This window comes from Myotis lucifugus, unplaced genomic scaffold (genome assembly GCF_000147115.1).
Source record: "Myotis lucifugus unplaced genomic scaffold, Myoluc2.0 scaffold_329, whole genome shotgun sequence".
NCBI lineage: Eukaryota > Metazoa > Chordata > Mammalia > Chiroptera > Vespertilionidae > Myotis > Myotis lucifugus.
In genome coordinates, this window is record NW_005871377.1 from 276504 (window position 1) to 298031 (window position 21528).

The 21528-nt window shown below is 55.8% G+C and overlaps 2 protein-coding genes across 3 annotated transcripts in view; one reads left to right on the top strand and one right to left on the bottom strand.

Annotated features, from left to right (window-relative positions):
* Position 1: 1 nt before the first annotated feature.
* On the top strand, positions 2-3917 carry RPL19 (ribosomal protein L19). Its single transcript, XM_006100768.3, has 6 exons — positions 2-83; positions 891-997; positions 1960-2082; positions 2727-2847; positions 3401-3511; positions 3714-3917. Exons 1-6 carry the CDS (start codon positions 79-81, stop codon positions 3835-3837), a joined length of 591 nt encoding a protein of 196 aa, XP_006100830.1. The 5' UTR covers positions 2-78; the 3' UTR covers positions 3838-3917.
* Positions 3918-10368: 6451 nt separating this feature from the next.
* Positions 10369-21528, bottom strand: part of STAC2 (SH3 and cysteine rich domain 2) — a 12219-nt gene continuing 1059 nt past the window's right edge. Inside the window, exons 2-12 of one of the 2 annotated variants that reach the window (XM_023764380.1) lie at positions 15111-15156; positions 14850-14924; positions 14416-14513; positions 14173-14263; positions 12847-12974; positions 12684-12756; positions 12520-12581; positions 11968-12065; positions 11529-11580; positions 11038-11175; positions 10369-10551 (exon numbers count right to left, since the gene is read on the bottom strand). In XM_023764380.1, coding sequence (XP_023620148.1) covers positions 10447-10551; positions 11038-11175; positions 11529-11580; positions 11968-12065; positions 12520-12581; positions 12684-12756; positions 12847-12974; positions 14173-14263; positions 14416-14513; positions 14850-14924; positions 15111-15156 — 966 coding nt within the window. In that variant the 3' untranslated portion in view covers positions 10369-10446. Of the gene's footprint in view, positions 10552-11037; positions 11176-11528; positions 11581-11967; positions 12066-12519; positions 12582-12683; positions 12757-12846; positions 12975-14172; positions 14264-14415; positions 14514-14849; positions 15157-21528 lie in introns of both variants that reach the window. The other variant, XM_006100769.3, reaches the window with a different exon arrangement.

Consider the following 21528-nt stretch of genomic DNA (forward strand, 5'->3'; position numbering starts at 1 on the left):
GATGGCCTCTCCCCTTCACAGATAATGGGAGGAGCCCGGCCGGAGTGAGTCTTTCCTTTCGCCGCTGCGGCAGCAGCCATGAGGTGAGCACTCGCGGGTCTCCGGCCTGGGGTGATCCCGGCTGCCGGGGGACGGCGGGGCGCGGGGCCGTGGCCCCCGATGGGAGAGATGAGGTGGAGGCGGCCCTGATGCGGCGGGTCCCCGAGTTTGGGGTCGGCCGGCCCGGCACCCTAGGCCCCGGCCTGGAGAGGGTTGGGCTGGCGGAGCGTCTCGAGAACTGCAGGCTGCGGAAGGCGGGGCGTCGCGTCGCACGCGGATCGGGGGCGACTCACGCGGGCAGAGGGAGGGTCGCGGCGGTGACTAGGCCCTGGCCTCCATGCTCGCGGGGCGCTCCTGCATCCGAGCCGATCTCCGCGCCTATGTGATTGGGTCCCAGGCCTACGGCTGCCAACATGGGAGGAAGCCTAGCGCCTCCCTAGACCGCCCATAAGAGAACTCGTAAGGTCAGCTGAATCCCGCTTCTTGCTGTGATGAGACGAAGGAAACAGCCCAGGAAGCAAGGGACTAGACTAGCACATCAGGTCTAAAACACTTGTTTTTAGAGCTGAATACCAGGACGGGCATAAGCCCCCTCTTCATCCTGATTTCACCCGTTCTCATTTGCCAGAGGGGAGAGGGAATGATACAGGGAAAATCTGGGAGTGTGATGGCAAAAGTCTTAGGGGAGGAGATGTGTTTGCCCCCTAAGATTTGTTTGCGCATGCGCATCCGCTCCCCGTGGGTTAGGCTTCACCGCCTTGGAAGACGGGAGGGCAGATGTGCGGGGATTCTCGTTCCTTCCTAGCAATGGCTCCCAGGGCCTGACCCTGCTTTCTTTCCGCTTGCCGCAGCATGCTCAGGCTTCAGAAGAGGCTGGCCTCCAGCGTCCTCCGCTGTGGCAAAAAGAAGGTCTGGTTGGACCCCAATGAGACCAATGAAATCGCCAACGCCAACTCCCGTGAGTTCTTGGGTCTATGTTCCTCACCCTACCCCTCACTGATTCTTCATGAGACGGAAGATGACGCAGTCATGTTGACTTTATAGTCTGCGAGGTCTACCAAAATGGAGGGATCGCAGAAATAATGGAGATGCCAGAGTTTTTATTCCGGCCATTTGCCAAAATGGCAGGCTACAGATTAATGGACAAACTGTTAATAGAAAAAAAATCTTTTTTAAATTAAAAAGTAAAAGAGCTAGGATTTCGTTTTAGCTCTCCCTAGAAAAAACACACCACAAGTTGATGGAACCACCCAGTGTTATATTAATGACTATTCCTAGAGTGGATACTCTATTTTGTAGCTCTGTGAAGGATTTATGAAGAGAGTAGAGGCACTGGGGGGTAGAAATGACCAAGGAAATAATGATGTGGGAAGACCTGGGACCTCAGACTGAGGAGATCCTGTTGGCATATTCGAGGCAAATAGATGTCAGTCCTACAGAGAGCATCATACCACAATACTTCCATATAATATTACAGGGAAAAAAGTATTCGATGACAATCGTAAGGCACTTTATTTGGGATCATTGCGATAGGTACAGGAACCACTGCAAATGGGCTTTTACAGTGGGGGAAGGAGATTGGGCTCAAATACAAATACAGCATGGGCAGGCAGAGTTTATAGCTAAGGCAGGCACACAGTGTAGAGGGTCAGTGGATGGGAAGTTACCAAGAGGAGTGGAGATAACAAGGATTTTGGTTAAATGGACCTAGCAGGATTCTTACTGAAGACATCACCTGGGACGTGGTGATGGCTATTTTGAGTATGCTACAGAATGCCTAAAAGTGGGGGGAAGTTTTGAGATCACTGGGCTGGGGGTGTACCCAGTGTCCATGGCCTGTCCTATTTAAGCTCTGGGTTATGTCTTGTATTCTTGGAGCGGGGCCCTATCTGACTGACCAGGTACATGATGTTTTTCCAGGGCAGCAGATTCGGAAGCTGATCAAAGATGGGCTGATCATCCGGAAGCCTGTGACTGTCCATTCCCGGGCTCGATGCCGGAAAAACACCTTGGCCCGCAGGAAGGGCAGGCATATGGGCATAGGTTAGTGCATTCTTCTTCCTCTGAGACTTAAGAAATGATGGATGTTTAAGTCTAGACTGAAATATATTTAGGATCTTTTCCTTCCCAGTCTGTCTAATCTTGAGCCCTTTTCTTACTCTGATATTTGATGTGCTTTCTCTGCAAATCAGAAAGTTGGCGCTAGCGTCGAAATTGAAAGTACAGTATTGGTAGAAAGAGGTCACATTTCTTGAGCACCTATCCTATGCCAAGGATTCTACTTGGTACTTGAAAATGTCCAATAAATTCTAAAACCACTTTCAAAAAGGGTCAGGATGATTTAGGGAGATGAAGGTCACACCACCTTTAAAGCCTCTTCCAGCTTAACATGCTGCCTTGGTGCGTGCCCATCATATCCACATTCTGTGCAAAACATATGGGGAAGAATTGCCTTCTTTATGCTTCCTTTAAAATTTAATAAGTGAAAGAAATAAAATATTTGGGATCATCTGTAAAATGGAAATGTTACTTAAAATGATAGAAAGCATTTGGCACATGACCTAGTGAATTATAAAGGTTTTCACAAGGTGGAAATTGGTGGCTATCATTATGACCAGTCAGCTGGCTTGAATAACTCCCTTGAGATCTAAATGCACGAGAGCGGACCTAACTCATCTTGCCTGCAGGTAAGCGAAAGGGTACCGCCAATGCTCGAATGCCTGAGAAGGTGACCTGGATGAGGAGGATGAGGATTCTTCGCCGGCTACTCAGAAGATACCGTGAATCTAAGAAGATCGACCGCCACATGTAAGCATGTCTTCCTCTTGGGCCCACCAAGACCCATTTGCTGCTCTGATGGCTTGTTCTTTGTGCAGACACAATTCTAGCTCATTGGCCTTGGCTAGGGAGCTATGTGTGTTGAGTAAGCTTAGAAAATTCTTTCATTCTGTCCTTTTTTGTTTGTTGTTGTTTTTTTTTAGAGGGGGTTGGGGAACAGACATCAATGTGTTGTTCCACTTAGTTATACATTCATTGGTTGACCTCTACATGTGCCCTGACCGGGGATGAGGATAGAACCCGCAACCTTGACGTATTGGAGCGACACTAACCAACTGAGCTACTCAGCCAGGGCTAGCTGTTTTTCTTCTCATCCCACCCCCATACATCATCTGGATAGTCAAAGTATTGAATTATCTGCCAGACGAGCTCTTCTGGCCAGAAAGTTTTGGTTTGGGGGGAAAGTAATTCATCAGCAATAGAAGAGAGGAAAGGAACCCTACACGCTTTAGGGACTTGGTGTGGAGGGGCCAACCTCTGATCCCGTCACTGGCTAGAACCTCTTGCTCCCTACATCCTGCAGGTACCACAGCCTGTACCTGAAAGTGAAGGGTAACGTGTTCAAAAACAAGCGGATTCTCATGGAACACATCCACAAGCTGAAGGCAGACAAGGCTCGCAAGAAGCTTCTGGCGTAAGTTTCTTCAGGAATCGGCCTCTGTGTCGTGGGGCAGGTTCTTTGACTTTTATTATTACAAGTGTTCCTCTGAAACGGGCGGGGTAGGGACTAGGTTAGTTGAAGTGGGAGTTCTTCATAGTGAGAACGGCATGTGCTTCCGTCTCCCAGCAGCCTCTCTGTTCTCAAACTGACCCATCTTTTCTCTTCCATTTCTCAGTGACCAGGCCGAGGCCCGCAGGTCTAAGACCAAGGAAGCCCGCAAGCGCCGTGAAGAGCGGCTCCAGGCCAAGAAGGAGGAGATCATCAAGACTCTGTCCAAGGAGGAAGAGACCAAGAAATAAAGCTTCACCTCTCTTACCTGTACATAGTGGCCTTGGCAATTCCATGGTTCAGTCATTTAATAAAAGCAGCCTTCATCTACCTCTCTGCTTCTTCCAACGTTACTGATTGTGGGTCTTCACTTATTTATGTATTTATTTTAGAGAGAGGGTGGGGGGGAAACATTGATTTGTTCCCCTCGTTTATGCCTTGATTGGTTGGTTCTTGTATATGCCCTGAGTGGGGCTTGAACCCAAAACCTTGGTATATCAGGACAACACTAATCAACTGAGCTACCTGGCCAGGGCGGGTCTTCACTATTCAGGGGGCCAGAATGACCACACTGAGGACAGATACAGGCCCTTCCAGGGTCGCTGTTCCATCTCTTGACTCGTGACCTCTCCGTCCATGATAGAGGGGATTTGTGTGTGTTTTACCTTGTTTTAGTGGGGTGTAGAGCCACTTTGCAGGGAGGGAAAGAATGGCTTCTACCCAAGCCTCCAAAATATTGTGCTTCAGAAATGCTTTCATAGCAGAGCATGGGTGGCGCCTTAAAAGTGGTCTCAAATGTTGGTTGTGAACCAATAGTTGTCACATAGTATTAAAAATAACAGCAAATATAGTGCTTACACTTCTCAACTGGGCACTGAGGTCCAAGGTTGAAAGCTGCCCTATAACATCAGTCCAGAAATTACACCTGGACTTCCCTAAACAGCTCTACTGAGGTGTAACAAGCTGTCACTGAGCATCACAATTTATAAATCTTTTTACATTTCTGTCCTATCACGTTTTTGGGGGTTGGGGCTTATACCCGTCACTTAGGGGATAAAAGAAAAGACTTCTCAGAAATTGGAAAAAGGCACATGACATACAAAAGCTTGTCAGCCATTGTGAGTTGCTTAGTGAATTGTAGCCCCTTTTACAAATAGGAAGTAAGTTTTATTTTGCAACTATTACTGGGAGTAATAACTGCCAGTTTTACAATAAAATAACTGAGAGCCCAGTACTTTAACATTGATTCTAGTCTTTGCAACATTTTCAAGTAGGGTTGTTACTGTCTTTGTTTTGCAGACATTTGGATTCACAAAAAAAGCTAATACAGTGTTGGGGTGGGAAAAGTGGGTTGAAGATATTTAGGAAGTGAAACAGCTTTGTATACATTGATTGTGGGGGCTGAGGAAGAAGTCTGGGGTGGTCCCAAGGCCTTGAGCTTTGGAGGACTGGCAGGGGATGCCTTTAGTGATGAGAAGGAACCATTTGAGGTGGGGAGAAGGGCTAGAAGAGCTGAGCTTTAGATAAATTGAGTGGGTGGCAGTTTGTGGGACAGAGGTCCAGGTGGAGGATGTCAGTCAGCCAGTTAAATATCAGATGAGGAAGAAGTCTGGGTTGGGAGGAAGATTGCATAGATGGGGCCACCTCCTTTATATGGACATATGTCCTAGCTCAGTGGTTCTCAACCTTCCTAATGCCGCCACCCTTTAATACAGTTCCTCTTGTTGTGGTGACCCCCAACCATAAAATTATTTTCATTGCTACTTCATAACTAATTTTGCTACTGCTATGAATCGTAATGTAAATAGCTGATATGCAGGATGTATTTTCATTGTTACAAATTGAACATAATTAAAGCATAATGATTAATCACAAAAACAATATGTAATTATATGTGTTTTCCGATGGTCTTAGGCGACCCCTGTGAAAGGGTCGTTCGACCCCCAAAGGGGTCGAGACCCACAGGTTGAGAACCGCTGCCCTAGCTAGTTACCTCCCAGTCCTCCACCCCTCTCCTGAGGAATTTTTGTTTTGGGGGGACCAATACAAAGCCAATTGGCCTTCAGGGGGTGTACTTGGCAGACATTCTCATCTGCACTTGGGAAAGGCAGGGCTAAAGTGGTCTTGGGGACAGCAGACCCCTCTCCAGCTCTGCCTCGACTGTCCTTGCCCGGTCTGGACCAGATGGGGGAAGTGGGTGGCCCAAGGCAGGGAAGCCCAGATCCAGTGAGAAATGTCCAGAGGACCTCCACCACCCACATGCATCAGAGCCTGGGACGAGAGCACTGGTTTGAGGGTTCCCTGTTGCTACTGTGGCGGCCTATATGCACTTCAGGTTTTAGCTCTTGCTCCAACCCTTTGTCATCCCGAGTGGGGAAGCTGTGGCCTAGAAGGGGAGGGCCTTGGACAAGCTCTCAGTTTGGAGTATGGGACCCCTTCCCAGTCATGGACCAGAGGAGGAAGGCCATTGGAGGCCACTCCACCTCCATCCCTTCAGGCAGTTAAAGAGCGACAGAAAGGAGGTTATGGCAACAAACATGGCACCCGCACCTGGGCTCCTGCTTGCAGCACAGAAACCGGTTTCTACCCTGGACCAGGAGATGGTGCTGTTCTCTCACCGGTGGTTGCAGAAAACTGCCTCACATTTTGGGTTGTGGGGAGGATTGGCCGGGGAGGGAAGGGTCATGGGTTGTGGGAGCCTCTTGGGAAATTTTGGGTTTAGTTACTTCCTTTTTTCTGTTTTTATTGAATTTGTTGGGGTGACACTGGTTAACAATCATATAGGTTTCAGGTGCGCAATTCTACAACACATCATCTGTACCCTGTATTGTATTCACCACGCCAAGTCAAGTCTCCTTCCATCACCATTTATCCTCCCTATACCATCCTCCACTACCCAGCCCCCTAGTGCCTTCTTCCTGAAGCTCACCCCAGCCTGGAAAGTTACCTCTTTCCACCATGGGCCTCTAGCCCCTTCCCAGAGCCGTGCTTGGGAAGGCCCTTCGGCAAGCAGAACCCCTAAAGTAACGTAACCCCTGGATCTCTTTTAGGTCTGGAAGCTTAGGAAATTCTGATGAAAATAGATGTCCATTCTCTCAAGCATATACAATTGGTCCCCTTATTTGCATACCCTTTAAAGGGGTTCATTGACCCCAAGTAAAGATTCCCTGAGCAAGTCCGTTTCTGGAGGAGGACACCGAGGCCCAGAGGGGCCAGCCGCTCCCCAGAATCTCAGCATTGCATGAGCACAAGCACCCGTCTTTGACTCTCCAGGCGTGGGAGGGTGTGACTCAGAGTGGGTTGCAGCAGAGGTACTGCGCACAGTGGCGGCTGCAGAGCCACCAGCTGGAAAAGGGGTGTAGGTCCCTCTTCCCAGTGCTCTCTCTGATGCTAAGAGAGGGACCGCCTAGGCCGGCTCCCTGCAAGCACGGGGGTGGGGGGGGGGGGCTGAGGCTGGGCGTGCACTGCCGTCTTCCTCGCACTCCTCAGCAGGTGTCCCACCCCGCCTGTCCCAGGCATTGGGAGAGATGGGCATGGGGAGGGGGGGTGGCGGAGAAGAAGGTTGAAGGGACCAAAGGGAGTGGCTGGTGCTGGCAGAACGGGTGGGACTGGACAGAGAGGCTCACTCTGTGACTCCCTCCTCCCACCTCGGGTATCCATCTCTCTACCCTTTTAGGCCTCTCCTGTCTCTGGCTCCCAGCCTCCCCCTCCTTTTGCATCTCTCCTCAGCCTAGGCAACCTCTGTCCCCACACAGTTAAACTCAGGCCGAGGTGGGAGGATGCAGGGCACATGTGGGTCAGACAACAGAGCCAAATGGTGGGTTGGCACCACCAGCAGTTTCCTGGGCATGCTCTGCCCCCGGCCAACGGCGCTGCTGGTCCAGCCACCCACTGAGTGGGCACAGAGGAAGGCAGAGGTTATAGTGAGGGCACCAGCTGTTCCCGGCCCTCAGGCTGTGAGCATGCTGTCAGTGGTTCAGCCACCCGAAAAAGCTGTTGTGCTCAGCAGTGCGGCAAATGGGCTGGGGAGGAGGCCTGGGTCCAGGCCAGCTGCTGGCTGGTGGCAGATGCGAGTGGGGTGTGCAGGAGGGTTGGCTGAAGGCTCCCACGGTCTCCAGTGGAGTGGGGTCTTGATCCCCAGAGCCCCTGGCCCAGCATCTGGGGTGTCTCTGTTTCCATCTTGCTGGTTTAAGGCACCCAGAGACCCAGGGCCCAGTGGGAGAAGAGCCGACTGGCAAGAGATTCGATTTCTCGGGGGCTTGACTCTATGCCGCTGGGTGACCTTGGGCAAGTTACTAGTCCATCTGGGCCTCAGTTTCCCGGGGGAACAAAAGGGACCCGGTTCACCAGGATCATCCCCACGACCTTGGAGAAGCCACCTTATATCTCAGGGCCTCCCCTTCTCCGTCCTTCCTCATCGGGTCATTGACAAGATTAAATAAAATCAAGTTCCTGGCTTGGTTCCTGGAACACAGTCGGTGCCTATTATGTGAGTTGCTCTCTCTGTAAGCCTTTGGACTGGATGTGTGACCACTTTTTCCCCTCCCACCATCAGGGGTCCTCGGAAGAGGGGGTCATCCTCCTCCTTCTCCCCACCAGCCCTGAGGCCCTTCCTTGGGTGAAGGGCCCAGAGAAAGCTCAGGGCCGGTCCCACCTGGCCGACCTTGCGTTGGGGGCGGGGCGCCGGGGAGCGGACCCGGGGGCGTGCCCATGGGGGGAGCAGGTCCCCCGCCCTGCAGCACCCCAGCAGGTCCCGGCACCCCCACAGCCCGCCTCCCGCTGCCTCCCCGCTCCCCTCGCCTATAAATAGCCCGGGACGTGCTCCCCGTGACGCGGCCGCCCGCAGGGCAGGGGGGGTGCTGTTCTGCCGGCGCAGGTGGGCGGGGATCTCCGTGCCAGGCTCCCGATTGAGTCATCTCAGGGCCCCCCTGTCCGCGACGGTCCCCGCCGCCAACATGTGTACCTCGGACTCGGGAGGCGGCGGGGGCGAGGCTGGTCCCGGGTGGACACTGAGCCCCGCAGGCCCCGGGCTCGGAGGGCACCGCCAGGCGCGCGGAGGTGTGTGCCGCCCCCTGCGCGACCCGGGCGCGCGGGGAACCGGAAAGTGGCCGCAGCCCCGCCAGCTCCCCCTGCCGCACCCCCAAACCTTGCTTCCCCCTTTCCTGGGGTCCTTTCCACGCTCTTCTCCGCGTCGGCTCTCCGCAGCCCCTTCTCTCAAACACCTGCCGATCCCGCTGAGGCTGCTCGAGCGGAAGGGGGGGAAGAGGCTCGGGGACCCCTCCCGTGTCAGCCTCAGCTCCCCTCCCTGAGATCAGCACCCTCGGCGGCCTCCTCCCAGCTCTCCCAGCCCCCACCCCACTCCCTGCCCCTTTCTCCCTCGTTCCCAAGCACATACACAGAGCAGACCGGCTGGGACAAGAAACGTTTAATTAGGGTCCCGGGGCTTGGCGGGGCCCCGGCAGACCGTCATGCAGCCGGATGTACAGTGGGCAACGGGCCGCCCCTGGGGTGTTGCTGAGGGGCCTCAAGGCAGCAAACAGGGCAGTGTGGCTTGAGTCCCCCTCTGCGGGGGGCGGGGGAGACGTGGGGCAGGGGCCAGTGGGTAAGACCACGTGTCCGTCCTACCGCATGGGAGGGCATGGCTGTGCCCAGGGTGGGGGTGGCGTCAGCTGGCACGATCAAGGATCAAGGACACTAGAGGAGGCTCTGAGCTGGGGGGAGAGGGAAACTGGCACCAGAGAAAAGCAACCTGGAAGGGAATGTTCATCTCAGTGTGCCCACCCGCCCTGGGGGTGCCTTCTCCCTGCCTTTCCTGGTGGCCACACCACCACCCACCTTCCCAGCCGCTCCCGCCCTCTTCCTCCCAGGGCTCAGTGTCCAGGACAAGGGAGCAAATGCAGCCAGAAAGGGACCCTCACTGCAGAGCGCAGAGAGAGGGGTGAGGAAGGCCATTTGGAAGGCAGCCCTGAGGCTGGGGCTCCTGGGGCCTCCTGTCAGGCGCCCCTGGCTGCTGGGTCCTGCTGCTGGGGGGCTTTTCGAGTCCTGACGATGCAAGGGGGGTGTTTAGTTCTCAGTCGGGTTTCTGTGTTCAGGTTGCTCTTGGCCGTCCTTTTCCCGTGAGCCAGGGTAGGTTAGGGTGCGGCTGCTCTGTGGTGACTGTTCTACTCCAGGGGAGTCTCTGATGTGCCACACATCCTCCCCCCCTCAGCCCTCCCCTCCTCTGTCCGCCCAGATTTCAAGTAATGGGAGAGGTTCCTGCAGGACTTTCCTGAGAATTGATGGAGTGACAGAGGCAGTGAGACCAGGAGATGGACTCAGGACCCTCCCGTGGCCCCGAATGAATCCCCTCCCACCCCTTCTGTCAGCGACACAGAGCAGCACTTTGGGGCAGAGGCTGAGAGGCCGGGAAGGCACTCGCTGCCACGGGGGCGGCGTGGCCGTGGCCGTGGCCGCACACAATTAGACCCAAGCAGAGGCTCCGCGGGAGAGGGCGTGTCGGTCATGCAAAGCTGGTGTGGGCACAGGGAGGCTCTCGGGGAAGAAGCAGCAGGGACGTTCCCCCAAGAATGCCCCTCAGGGCTGGGCTCAGCACGGCAACTGGACTGGGGGTGCCTGGCACGGGGTGGTCCTACCTGGAAGCTTCCCCATCCCCCCATTCTCTCCTCCACCCCCATCCCCAAGTCCCAGAGGAGCACATCTCTCAGGACACCGAGGGACCCAAGAAATGAAGCCTTCCTCAGTGCAGAAGCCTCCCAAGCCATGGTGAATGGCCGCCAGGAGGCAGATGCCTGCTCCCTCCCGGGACCAGAAGCGAGGGCCGGGCACAGGCAGGGGTGGCATCTGGGTTCTCTTGGCTCCTCTCAGATCTCGGTCAGGGCGTCGGCTGGCACCAGGCCCCGCTTCTTGCCGCTGCTGACGCGGATGAAGCCGTCAGCATCCTTGCTCCTGCCCACGCCCACACAGATCTGAGCCAGAGAGACACGGAGCTCAGGCCTGGCACTGCCTGCAGCCCTGGCCCCGAGTCCTGCTGATGGCTCCCAGGGGGCCCGCTCCCGGGAATGAGGGAACGGGCATCAGATGTGGCTGGAGACCTCAGCTGGGGTGATAGGAGCAGATCCCATAAGGGTCTGGGGTGCAGCAGCAAGACCAGGACATCAGCAGACACAGAGCAGCACTTGGCGGCTGACTTTGAGATCAGCTGGTCTAACGCAGCCCCTCTGCCATATCGCAGAGGGAACAGAACTTGTCTGAGGTTACACACCAAGCCAGAGGCAGAGCCACCATTCAACCCCAAGCCTCTGGACTCCTAGTCCAGTGCTCCTCTTCTCCCCAAAGCTGTCTCTCCTGTAATTCAGCCCCTGCCTGTGGCCACCAACCCCAATCCCAGCAGGAGAGGACTAGAGGGCCCGCAGTCCCACCTCCTGTAACCGCTGCAGGGCCCGGGCACTCACCTGGTTCTCCTTGAGGCTCAGGTAACCCTGTTCCTTATTCCCGGAGAAGGGTTGGCAGCAGCGCCAAACATTCTCGCCCGGCCTCACCCGCTGCACGAAATTGGCTGGGAAGAAGCCAACCCGGTCGCCAATCTTGCCCTGGGGATGAGGCGGCATGAGCACCAGTGCCATCCCCACTGCTCTCTCTAGACCCAGTGACCACTGAGAGCCAATGCCAGAGTCTGGGTTCTCTGTATTCAAGCCCCCAGTCGGGTGGCTTCTGCACTGGGAAGGGCATTAGGTGGGCAGAGGGACAGAGCTGGGGCGGCTTGGGGGGGGGGGGTGTCAAAGCAAGAGCAAGGTCTGAGGGTTGGTCCCAGGCTTGGCTGGAGCCAGTGGCTGGAGGAGGAGTGGTCTTTGGGGCCTGGAGAGAAGGTGGGGCAGTGCCCGTTGAGGGCAGAGGTGGCGAGATGCCTACCAGGGTCCCTCCGTCTCCCACCCTGCCCAGTCACCTTCCACCAGTCCTCGTTAGAGTCATCCACCAGCATGATCCGATCTCCAGGCCTGGGAGGAGAGAGCGGGGGCAGCATATGGGGCAGGGTGGGCTTGCCCCCTCTGCATCCCCACAGTCCTGGACCCCAGATCCCCTGCATGCCCCCCTCAGCTGAAGGAGGATTCCTGATGCCCTCAACAGGGGGACGCTGTGTGACCGCAGGGACAGCCAACATTGGCCAGGACAGAGCTGGGGCGGGGGCAGGAGCCATGCCATCAGCACCCATTCCCTCTTGGACCCGGGGCTGCTCTGCTCCTCTCTGGGCTCAGCAGCCTCAAGTACGCCAGGAGAAGGTTCCTGAAGGCCCCTCACACTCGTGTCCCAAGGTCTGGGAGTGCAGAGCCCTGAGGTTGGAGCCAGGCGGCCACCCGGGGGGGCTGGGCACAAGGAGGACTTACTGTAGAGCCAGGTCGTTGTTCTCCTGGGGCAGAAACTTGTAGAGCGCAACATAGGAGTACATGGGGCCCACGTCCTTCCGCAGCGGGTGCTTGGGGGGCTGTGGGAGGGCTCTGGGTCAGTGATGGGAGGGCCATACCCTCTTCACTCCACCTACTGGCCTTGACCTGGCTACCTGGGGGCTGGGAGGTGGGACACAGGCTCCTGGGTCAAGGATAAGGAGAGGTCAGCCTCTCCCATCTGCTGTGCTCACACACCCCAGGGGGCGCTGGGCCAGGACGGAGAAGGGGATACTCTGCTGCCTTCTGCACCCTGAAACTGCCCACCCTTGGGGAAACAGGAGTGGGAGCAATAGGCATTGGGTGAGTGGTGGGAGGGTAATACCCCTGCCTCCTGTGACCACTCCCCCTAGCACGGCCCACCCCTGTAGACTGTAGACTGAGAATAAATGATGGAGCAGTGACCCTCCCACTCACCCTGTTCTCACCCACCTGTGGGTCAGTGACATTCCTTCCCCACCTGGCCTCCTGGGGCTGGTGCCAGCATCACCTCACCTGCTGTCCAGGGCTCTTCTCCTCTGGTCCTGACCCTTCGCTCTCTGCCGGGGCTGTGAACACTGCAGATGCCAGGGGCGGGAGACAGGGTGTGAGGCAGCAGGAAGCCACCGCACTGTGACACTGTGACCCCTTCCTGCCCCTGGGCCTTAACCTCCACTCACCATTGTCGCCAGGGCCCTCCTCGGAGCTCCGGATGCTGCTTTCCCCATCCTCCGTCAGCTCTTCCCGCTCGCTCTGGGGACAGAGAGAGGGAAGGGTTCAGCCCCTGGACCCTCCTCCTCAGAGACCCCTGCCCCCAAGGTTCCCCTCTGGCGCCCACCATACCAGGCTCCGTGTGGGGGACTCAGAGGTGCTGCTGAAGCTGGAGCGGTTCATCAGTGCCAAGGAGGTGCCATAGCGGAGGGTCTCGTAGACGGGGTCCACCTTCCCGCTGGCGCCTGCCAAGGATCCACCTTCAAGGCCAGGCACCCAGCTGCCGGCCTCGCTCGCCCCTGAAGCCCTGGATCGCAGCCCTGGCTGAACTCCGGTCTCCCCTCATCTGCCCTCCCCATTCTCCCTCCTCCTCCCATGGAGCCCATGCAGAAACCGTGGCGTCCTTGACCCCTCACTCTCCGCACTGCTCATATCACTCCGTCACTTAGTCCTACCTCCCGAATGCTCTAGAGCAGGGGTGGGCAAACTTTTTGACTCGAGGGCCACAATGGGTTCTTAAACTGGACCGGAGGGCCGGAACAAAAGCATGGATGGAGTGTTTGTGTGAACTAATATAAATTCAAAGTAAACATCATTACATAAAAGGGTACGGTCTTTTTTTTTTTTAGTTTTATTCATTTCAAACGGGCCAGATCCGGCCCGCGGGCTGTAGTTTGCCCACAGCTGGGCTAGAATCTGCCCGCTTCCCTCCATCTCCACCGCTACCAGTCTGCTCCAAGCTCCCAAACTCTCTCTTGGCAACCATCACAACCTCCCCACTACTCTCTGTGCTTCCACTCCGGCCCCTCCAATCCACACAGCAGCCAGAATGCCCTTGTAAAAACACAAAAAGTGTCCTTAGAATAAAGTCCAAAGAACAATCGTAAAATGGACCCCAAGGCCCTGGGCCCATGGTCCTGTCCCACCCTCTCACTCTCACGCCCTCAGTCCCAGCCATGCTGTCCTTTCTGTGACCGCCCCTTCCCGCCTCAGGCCACACCCTCTGCCCACACTGGCCTTCCCCAGATCCTCAGTGGACTAGCTCCCCACCCTTCACTTCTCCCAGTGCCTTTCCCAGTCTCCATGGTTGAGGACGGTGGCTGCTTTCTCCTCTCTTTATTTCCTATCCTTGTTTTAGGCATTCATCTGAATGATGACTCATTGATAATTGGTGTGATTATCTATTTCATGTCTATTACAGACCATGAACTTCATCTCTTCAGTGCTATGTCCCTGTGGCTGGCACAATGTCTGGCACTCAGTAGGTGCTCAGTAAAGTTTTTGTTGACGGATGAGTGAATGAAGGAGCCCTACGTGCAGGACAGGAGCACCCACAGAAGGGAGGTGGTAGCCGTGCCAAGAACTGGCAGGGCCCGTGTGACACAGGTGCCCAGATGAGGAATGCATGGGTTGCTCAACACCCCACAGCGGGATCAGGAGCAACAGGGGGATACTCACCAGTGGGCGGGGACTCCCTGCTTGTGGAACAGGCTGGTGGCGGCTCATGCACCAGGAGGGGGGAGCTGAAGTTGCGACGGAAGGAGGAGGACTACGGCAAGAGGGGGCAGAGAGAGGGCATGAGGATGCCACAGCCCAGGGAGTAATGGATCTTCCTCACCTCACATGGGGAACCAGCCTTGAGGGGTACTCATTCCCCCACAGGCTGGTTCTGGGGGCTCTCCGCCGGCCATCGCCACTCACCGTCTTGACTGGGCATTGCTGGTGGGAGATCTCCTCGGAGCACCAGAGGTGGACGCTGACTTTGCATGTCTTACACCGCAGGCCCTGCTTGGAGTTTCCTGGGAAGAATTTGGGTTCAGAAAAGGAGGTTGATCAAGAAGGGACACACCCATGGGCGATGGAGCAAAGGAGGCAGGTGAGGGGTGGGGAGAGGGTAGGGGACCAGCCTCTGGGACTAGCATCTACCCCTCGTCCAGTCAGGGTGCGAACCTGCACTGAAGCCTGAGTTGTTAGTAAACGCAGCAGGACTGGGCACCCCCCACCCCAACAGAGCTCAGTTGTCTGCCCAGGGTGAGGGGCACAGTGAGCACTGGGAGCCATGAATATCAGGAAGTTCCACAGGCCAACTCCCCTGCCCACCCTGGCGCGTCACCTTGCCCGCCTCAGGCACCTACCTACAATGAACTGGTGGCACAGCTCACAGGGGTTGGCTCGCTTGAAGACATGTTCCTGGAAGCTGTGCAGCCTCACTGGTTTGAGAGATGCCAGGGGACGTGGGACGGGGCAGGGGGAGGGTGCCGGGGTGGGCAGGCCCCTGTCTGTGGGTGCCCGTGGTGGGGAGGAAGGGGGCAGCGGGGTTGGCGGTGTCAGCAGCACCTCGGTGGGGCACTTGGGCTCAGAGCCTGAGCGAAGGAAGAAGTTCTCCACGCTCTTACTTCGGAGGATGGTCTTGAGGGAAAGCGAGCGCTTGAACCGCTGGAGCTGAGAGAGGAGGAGGGACTGTGAGTGGAAGCCCAAGAGGGTGCTGGCCTCCCCGCCCCCAGGATAGGTCTGTGGGTCAGCGGCAGCTGAAGGCTGAGGGCCAGAGGTGAGATGAAGGACTAAGAGGAAGGCTGCCAAGTTCCAGAAGGTGGCTCACAACCCCAGATGCCTACAGTAACGTCCGTGAGCAAAGCAGTTCCGCTGGGCAGGCAGACAGTGAGGAGTGGTGGGGACTGCGGCAAACTGAACAGCTAGGGGGCCGCTGCTGGTGTCCTCTGGCCAACGGAGGCCATCCCAGGACTGTCAGGTTTTTCAATTTTCAAAAGAAATCTAGACTTTTATGGGAAATTGAATAGAAACACATTGAAAAGCTTTCATTTTTTTTGTTCCTTTGCAGAAATGGTAGTATACGATTTTTCCTGTGCCTTGCTTTTTTCACTTAACAGTAAATCTTGGAAATCATTCCATACCAATACTTAAAGAGATCCATAATTCTTTTTTATGGCTACGCAGGGTTTCATTGTACGGGCATACCGTTTACTCGAGTTAAAAATACTTTGGGGGTCAAACAAAACACTCCAGGTCCCAGTTGTCCCCCTGTGTTCTTGAACAGGGTGGGAGTGGGGAGTGGTCACCCTCACCCTCATCCTTAGGGCTGATTTCCCCTCAAAACACCTCTCCAGTCTGTCCCCTACAATCGCCTCATCACTTGCACAGCCCTGCCCTAATTCAGGCCACAGCACCCCCAGTCTGATTAAGGCCACAACCCTTTGCCTCTACCTGCTAAAAACCATATATATATGTTTTTTATTGATTTGAGAGAGAGGAAGGGAGGAGAGAGAGATAGAAACATCAATGATGAGAGAGAATCATTGATCGGCTGCCTCCTGCAGGCCCCCTAATGGGGATTGAGCCCACAACCTGGGCATGTGCCCTGACCAGGAATCAACCATGACCTCCTGGTTCATAGGTTGATTCTCAACCACTGAGCCACACCAGCCGGGCTGCCTCCATCTGCTTTCCACACAGGGAGGTGATCTCTGACCTTGCTAAAAACTTTTCATGGCCCTAGCCAGTTTGGCTCAGTGAATAGAGCTTCTGCCTGCAGACTGAAGGGTCCCAGGTTTGATTCGGGCCAAGGGCACATGCCAGGTTTGCAGGCTCGATCCCCAGTAGGGGGCGTGCAGGAGGCAGCCAATCAATGATTCTCATCACTGATGTTTCTATCTCTCTCTCACTCCCCCTTCCTCTCTGAAATCAATACTAATATATTTTTTTAAAAAACACAAAAACCCCCCAAACTTTTCATGGCTCCTCAGGACCCAGCAAAAGCCCTTGCTTCAGACATGAAACTCTGCAACTTGGGCCAACCTGCCTTTCCAACCCACGCCTTCCGCCTACCACCCGGGCACGAGGGCTTGGACTTATCCGTGCTTTATGCCTCTGAGCTATGGACTTATTTGTCCCCTTCTCTGCCTCATCCAATTAATACCCTCTTTATCCTTCAGGATTTCCAGCGACTCTTCCTCTTCCGGGAAGCTGTCTCTTCTGCAGGAATTCCATTTAGTGGAGCCACTCCCTCCTCTGGGGCCCGTCGCGCCCAATGCTGACTTCCGTTATAGCTCCAATCAGGTCTATGTTGTTATTCACTTCTCATCCTCCCGACGGACTGTGAGCCAGCCAAGGGCAGGGGCAGATGCCTCCCACCTCACAGGGCCTGCACGCATAGTAGCTGCTCGGTCAATGTTGGCTGATAAATGAGCAAGTGGCTGGAATCCTAAGTGGAGGCATTTGGAGTGCAGAGTGGATCCTGCAGGGAGGCCAGGGCTATTCCCACTGCTCACCCTAACCTACCATTCTTGAGTCTGCCCAGAGCGAGACCTGGAATCTTCTCTACCCAGATTCTCGCCCCACTCCCCTCCTGTTGAGAGCCCCCTTACCCCGGCCTACTCCTTTCCACCAGTGATAGAAAACGGGGGCCAGAAGCCTGGCTTCAGACAGGAAGACTTGGCCAGGGTTCCCAGCTGGCACACCGGGCAGCCTGTGTGCCATGGCAGCCAGCCTGGCAGTGGTGCCAAGAGGATGGAAGTGGTGGCCCCTCCAGCCCTGGGGAGGTCATCGGGCAGCAAGAATGAGGGGAGCAGAGAGGGAGATGTCTGGGCACAGGGTAGGCCTGGTGTGCCACTGCCAGCTGTGAAGCCAGAACCCTGGGGTGTCTGGCACACCGAGCTGCCCAGCTCCTTCCAAATGCAGCTTCCTGGACAGCACTGTGGGCTTCTTTGTGTGCCTGTGAGAATCGGGGCCCCAGGCCCCGGATGCCTGCACGCTGAGGCAGAGGTGCAGGGCCAGGGGGACAATGAATTAGAACACGAATGTGATTTACGGGCCAAATGTGTCTCTGGGGGCTTTCACAGGCCCAGGGAGGCAAGGGAACCCACCGCCGCCCAGAGCCGGTGGACATAGAACACACGAGGTCTCTGGAAGTCTATGCTGGAGGCGGGGGCAGAACTAAACCTGCTGTCTAAAGGCAAGTCACTTCCCTTCCTCTCTCCGAGCCTCAGTTTCCCCACATCCAAGAGGAAAGAGGTAGGACTACATGCTAAGCAATGCAAGGCTCTGAGTCCAAAAACATAAGCTTATAGCTATAAGGGGCTGTCACTGTCAGTGAGCTGGAAGCGAGTTAGCACTTTTTATGCAGCATCTCATTAATCCTGGCGCTACCCTCTGAGGTGGTGACCATGACCCCACTTTCAGATGAGGAACCGAGTCTCACAGGGGTAAGTCACTGGCCCACGAGTCCTCAGCTGGGAAGTAGCAGAGCCAGGACTCGAACCAGTGTCTTTAGCTGTTGAGCCCAAGGGAGCAGGAGCTCCTGGCGCCCTGTGCCCTGCCTCGGCCCTCACCTCTGCCCCTCAGTTGCTCCATGGGCTTGTCTGCAGGCCGGTAACACCATTTGGGTTAGCAGGGACTTGACAGACTGGCTACGTAGAGCAGTCCCTACCCGATCCCCCGCACGTCCCCTCAGAGTGGTTGTCTGGCTGTGTGGGTCACCTCTGGGACAGGAAGCACACCTCTCTTGGGACAGTCACTCCATCTTTGGGCACCTGCAACCGCTGGAAAGTGCTTCCCTGTATAGAGCCGAACCCTGCCTCCTGCCATTTTTGCCAATGGGCCCCTGTTCCTTCCTCCCTTGGCTCCAGAAAGAGCTGCTCCCTCTAACACATCCTCCCCAGCCCTCAGCTGGGCACAGTCATGCCCTCCCATGCGGTAGGACGGACACGTGGTCTTACCCACTGGCCCCTGCCCCATGTCTCTCCCCGCCCCCCGCAGAGGGGGACACATATCAGTCCTTCAAATATTTTAAGACATCAATCATATCCCCCCTCCCAAGGCCATCATTTTCATAGCAACCTCACAGGATTTCCATAATCCTCCCTATTCTCCTTTCCACTGGCCCCCTGGCCTCAGGGCCACGAGCCACCTCTGTAGGGTTCCAGAGGCCTCGGGAACAAAATGTTCCCCAGCACCAGGGCAACCCCAACTCTGTCTGAAATTCACTGGCTCCGTGTGGGCCCCACATACCACCTGGGGTAGCTGGAAGATGTCAAGGGCTGTGGTTGGAGGGCAGGAAGCATCACCCCTGGCAAATGGCTTGATGCCTGCTCGCTCCAGAGACATCCGGCTTGGCTACACGATGTCATTTTGGCCCAGCCTGGCCAAGGATCCCCATTCCTGGGACTCCTAGTTCCCAGAGATGATCTTTCCCCATCTCCCCATCAGCTATCTTTCCGGTGCCCGCACTGTTCCAGGACCCATTCCCTGGCAGGGGGAGAACTTGCCATGTACCCTGGTGAGCTGGGCCCTCTCTTGGATCCTGTTCCATCCCAATGCACCTGGAGCTTGTCTGGCTTGGAGCCTGAACCACCAGCCCTATTCTTCTGAATTCCTCCCCACTTCCCCATACCCTAGACGAGGGGTGGGAATGTCAGGTCCGCAGGCCGTATAAGGCCTGCAAAGTCACTTGGTCTGGCCCTGCCAAGGCACTAGGCGTGAGTTAATTAAATGTTTAACCAAATAGAGCAGGCTAATTTCATAATTTCGTATGGCCCAAGAATGATGTTATGAATATCCAAATGGCCGTTGGTAGAAAAAAGGTTCCCCACCCCTGCCCTTGACGGTCCCTTCTCTTCTCAATTCCCCGTGGTACCTCATCACTTCCTGCCAGCTCCTGAAAGGGCACTAAGCAGCTGGCGGTGGGTGTTGGTGGACTTAGCACAAGCTGACTCAGATGGCAGAGCTGGCATGGCAGGGTCTTCCCAAAGATGGCAACAAAGGGGGTGACTGCGGGCCCTGTGTGGTAGTATGGGATGGGGACCCAGAAAAGGGGATGCTGACACTAGGAAGGTGGCTGAGTAGCTTGGATGCAGGGGTGAGACCCAACCTTAGGGTGGGCAAAAGGATGGATTTGGCAAGAAATGCCCAGAGGGCCCAAACACTGATAGATAAGCCTGGAATGTTGGCTTACTGCCTGGGGGGTACCAGCCCCCTCTGTTGTACCTGCCTCGAACTGAGCTGGGTGGGCAGCAGCCAACCCTCTTCCTTTCCTCTCCCCCACTGCTACAGTCTGGAGATAGAAGTTTCTTTGAGACAGGCTGGGGGAGGAGAATGGAAGGAGGCTGGCAAGAGTCCTGAATTATTCTCTCTCTGCCCACCTGTGCCCTCCTGACCCCCAGCCCAGCCTGTTACTATTGAGTTATTACTGAGCCCTTCACAGGGGGTGGCATAGGGGAAGGGAGCAAAGGCACAGCGCGGCCAGGCCAAACGTGCACCCTACCTCCTCCCCTGCTCCTGGGATATCCAAGGCTCAGCCCCAGAGGTGCCTGGCATTGGAGGGTCCTTGGGCGGGGAGGAGGGCAGTGCACACCTGCCAGGCACAGCCTCCCCCTGCCCACACAGCTGAGCTCGCAACCTGCTGATTGCTGAGGCAGCACTGCCCAGGGTCCTGCCTGCATTCACTCCTGCCTGCTTGTGGGAGCTCTTAAGGAAGGGGCAGAGCTGCCAGGCCTTGGTGTGGGAAGCAGACCCCCTGGTCCCTGGGGAGCAAGGAGGGGGATGGCGGATGTCTGTCCAGGGTGACTAGAGGCAACGGAGAAGGTCAGGGGCCTTGGACCTCGGGATGGGGCTCCGCTCCCGGGACCCTCTGCTGGAAAGAAGCTGTCACAAATATTCCACACACTAGCCTCCTGCCCCAACACCTCTTTCCTTTCCCAGTAGACACTTGACTTTCTGAGGGGGAGTTAACTCTGTGGTCTCATTCTCAGAAGGGGCCAGGAGAAGGTCAAATGTATATCTGATAAAACAACAACAAAAAGAATTAAAAAAATGTCTATCTGAAGACTTGGACATGAAGACCCACGGGGTCCCTCTGGTTTAGGGATGGGGAGCTTGCTGGGGTGCCTCAGCCAGACTCCACCCTGGCTTTACTCACCTCCCCCTGGTCACTCCCTTGATGACCTTGACCTTGAATTAACCTTATATCCTGGGGGCGGGGGGTCAAGACGGAATGAGGAGGAAGATGGGCATGGGAGAGAACTACAGATGGACTGGAGGTACCAGGGGGAGCCAAAGACCCCATCTACTTCTGGTCCTCACTGCCTTCCTCCTCTGGGTGACAGGAGCAGGGAGGAAACAGAATACCCGGCGGAAGGGAGAGAGGAGGAGGTCTTGGCCGCTCAGGTTGCTTCCCGCAGAACTTCTTGCCTGTCAGTTGTGAGCATCTAACAGTGGTTCTCAACCTTCTGGCCCTTTAAATACAGTTCCTCATGTTGTGACCCAACCATAAAATTATTTTCGTTGCTACTTCATAACTGTCATGTTGCTACTGTTATGAATCGTAATGTAAATATCTGATATGCAGGATGGTCTTAGGCGACCCCTGTGAAAGGGTCGTTCGACCGCCAAAGGGGTCGCGACCCACAGGTTGAGAACCGCTGATCCTAGAACTTTGGGAAGGGAGCAGACAGATTATGGGGGTGGGGGGAGGCTTGAATGTGAGCGACGCCCTCACCCGCTTCAGCGCCAGGAGCCTGGGCTCCGCCTGACTTCACTGGGGAATAATTTATTCACTGTGACTCCCGCAGGAGTAACGATCATACATAATTAGGGTTAATTATGACATTCATTAATTACGATGACTTCTCTTTTTTGCTTGTTACGCGCCCTTTCCCACCCCCCACCCTCGTCCAGATCCCGGGGTGGGGGGAGAGCAGCCTGCCTTTCTGGTGGAGCCGCAGCCACAGCCCCGGGTCCCGCCAGCGCGGCCCGCGCTGCCGCAGCCCCAGCGTGGACTCGGCGCTGCGCACCCTGGGCCGC

Coding starts and splice junctions, on each gene's coding strand:
- RPL19 (XM_006100768.3), top strand. Junction 998..1,959: donor AATCGCCAACGCCAACTCCC/GTGAGTTCTTGG, acceptor ATGTTTTTCCAG/GGCAGCAGATTCGGAAGCTG. Junction 2,083..2,726: donor GGGCAGGCATATGGGCATAG/GTTAGTGCATTC, acceptor TCTTGCCTGCAG/GTAAGCGAAAGGGTACCGCC.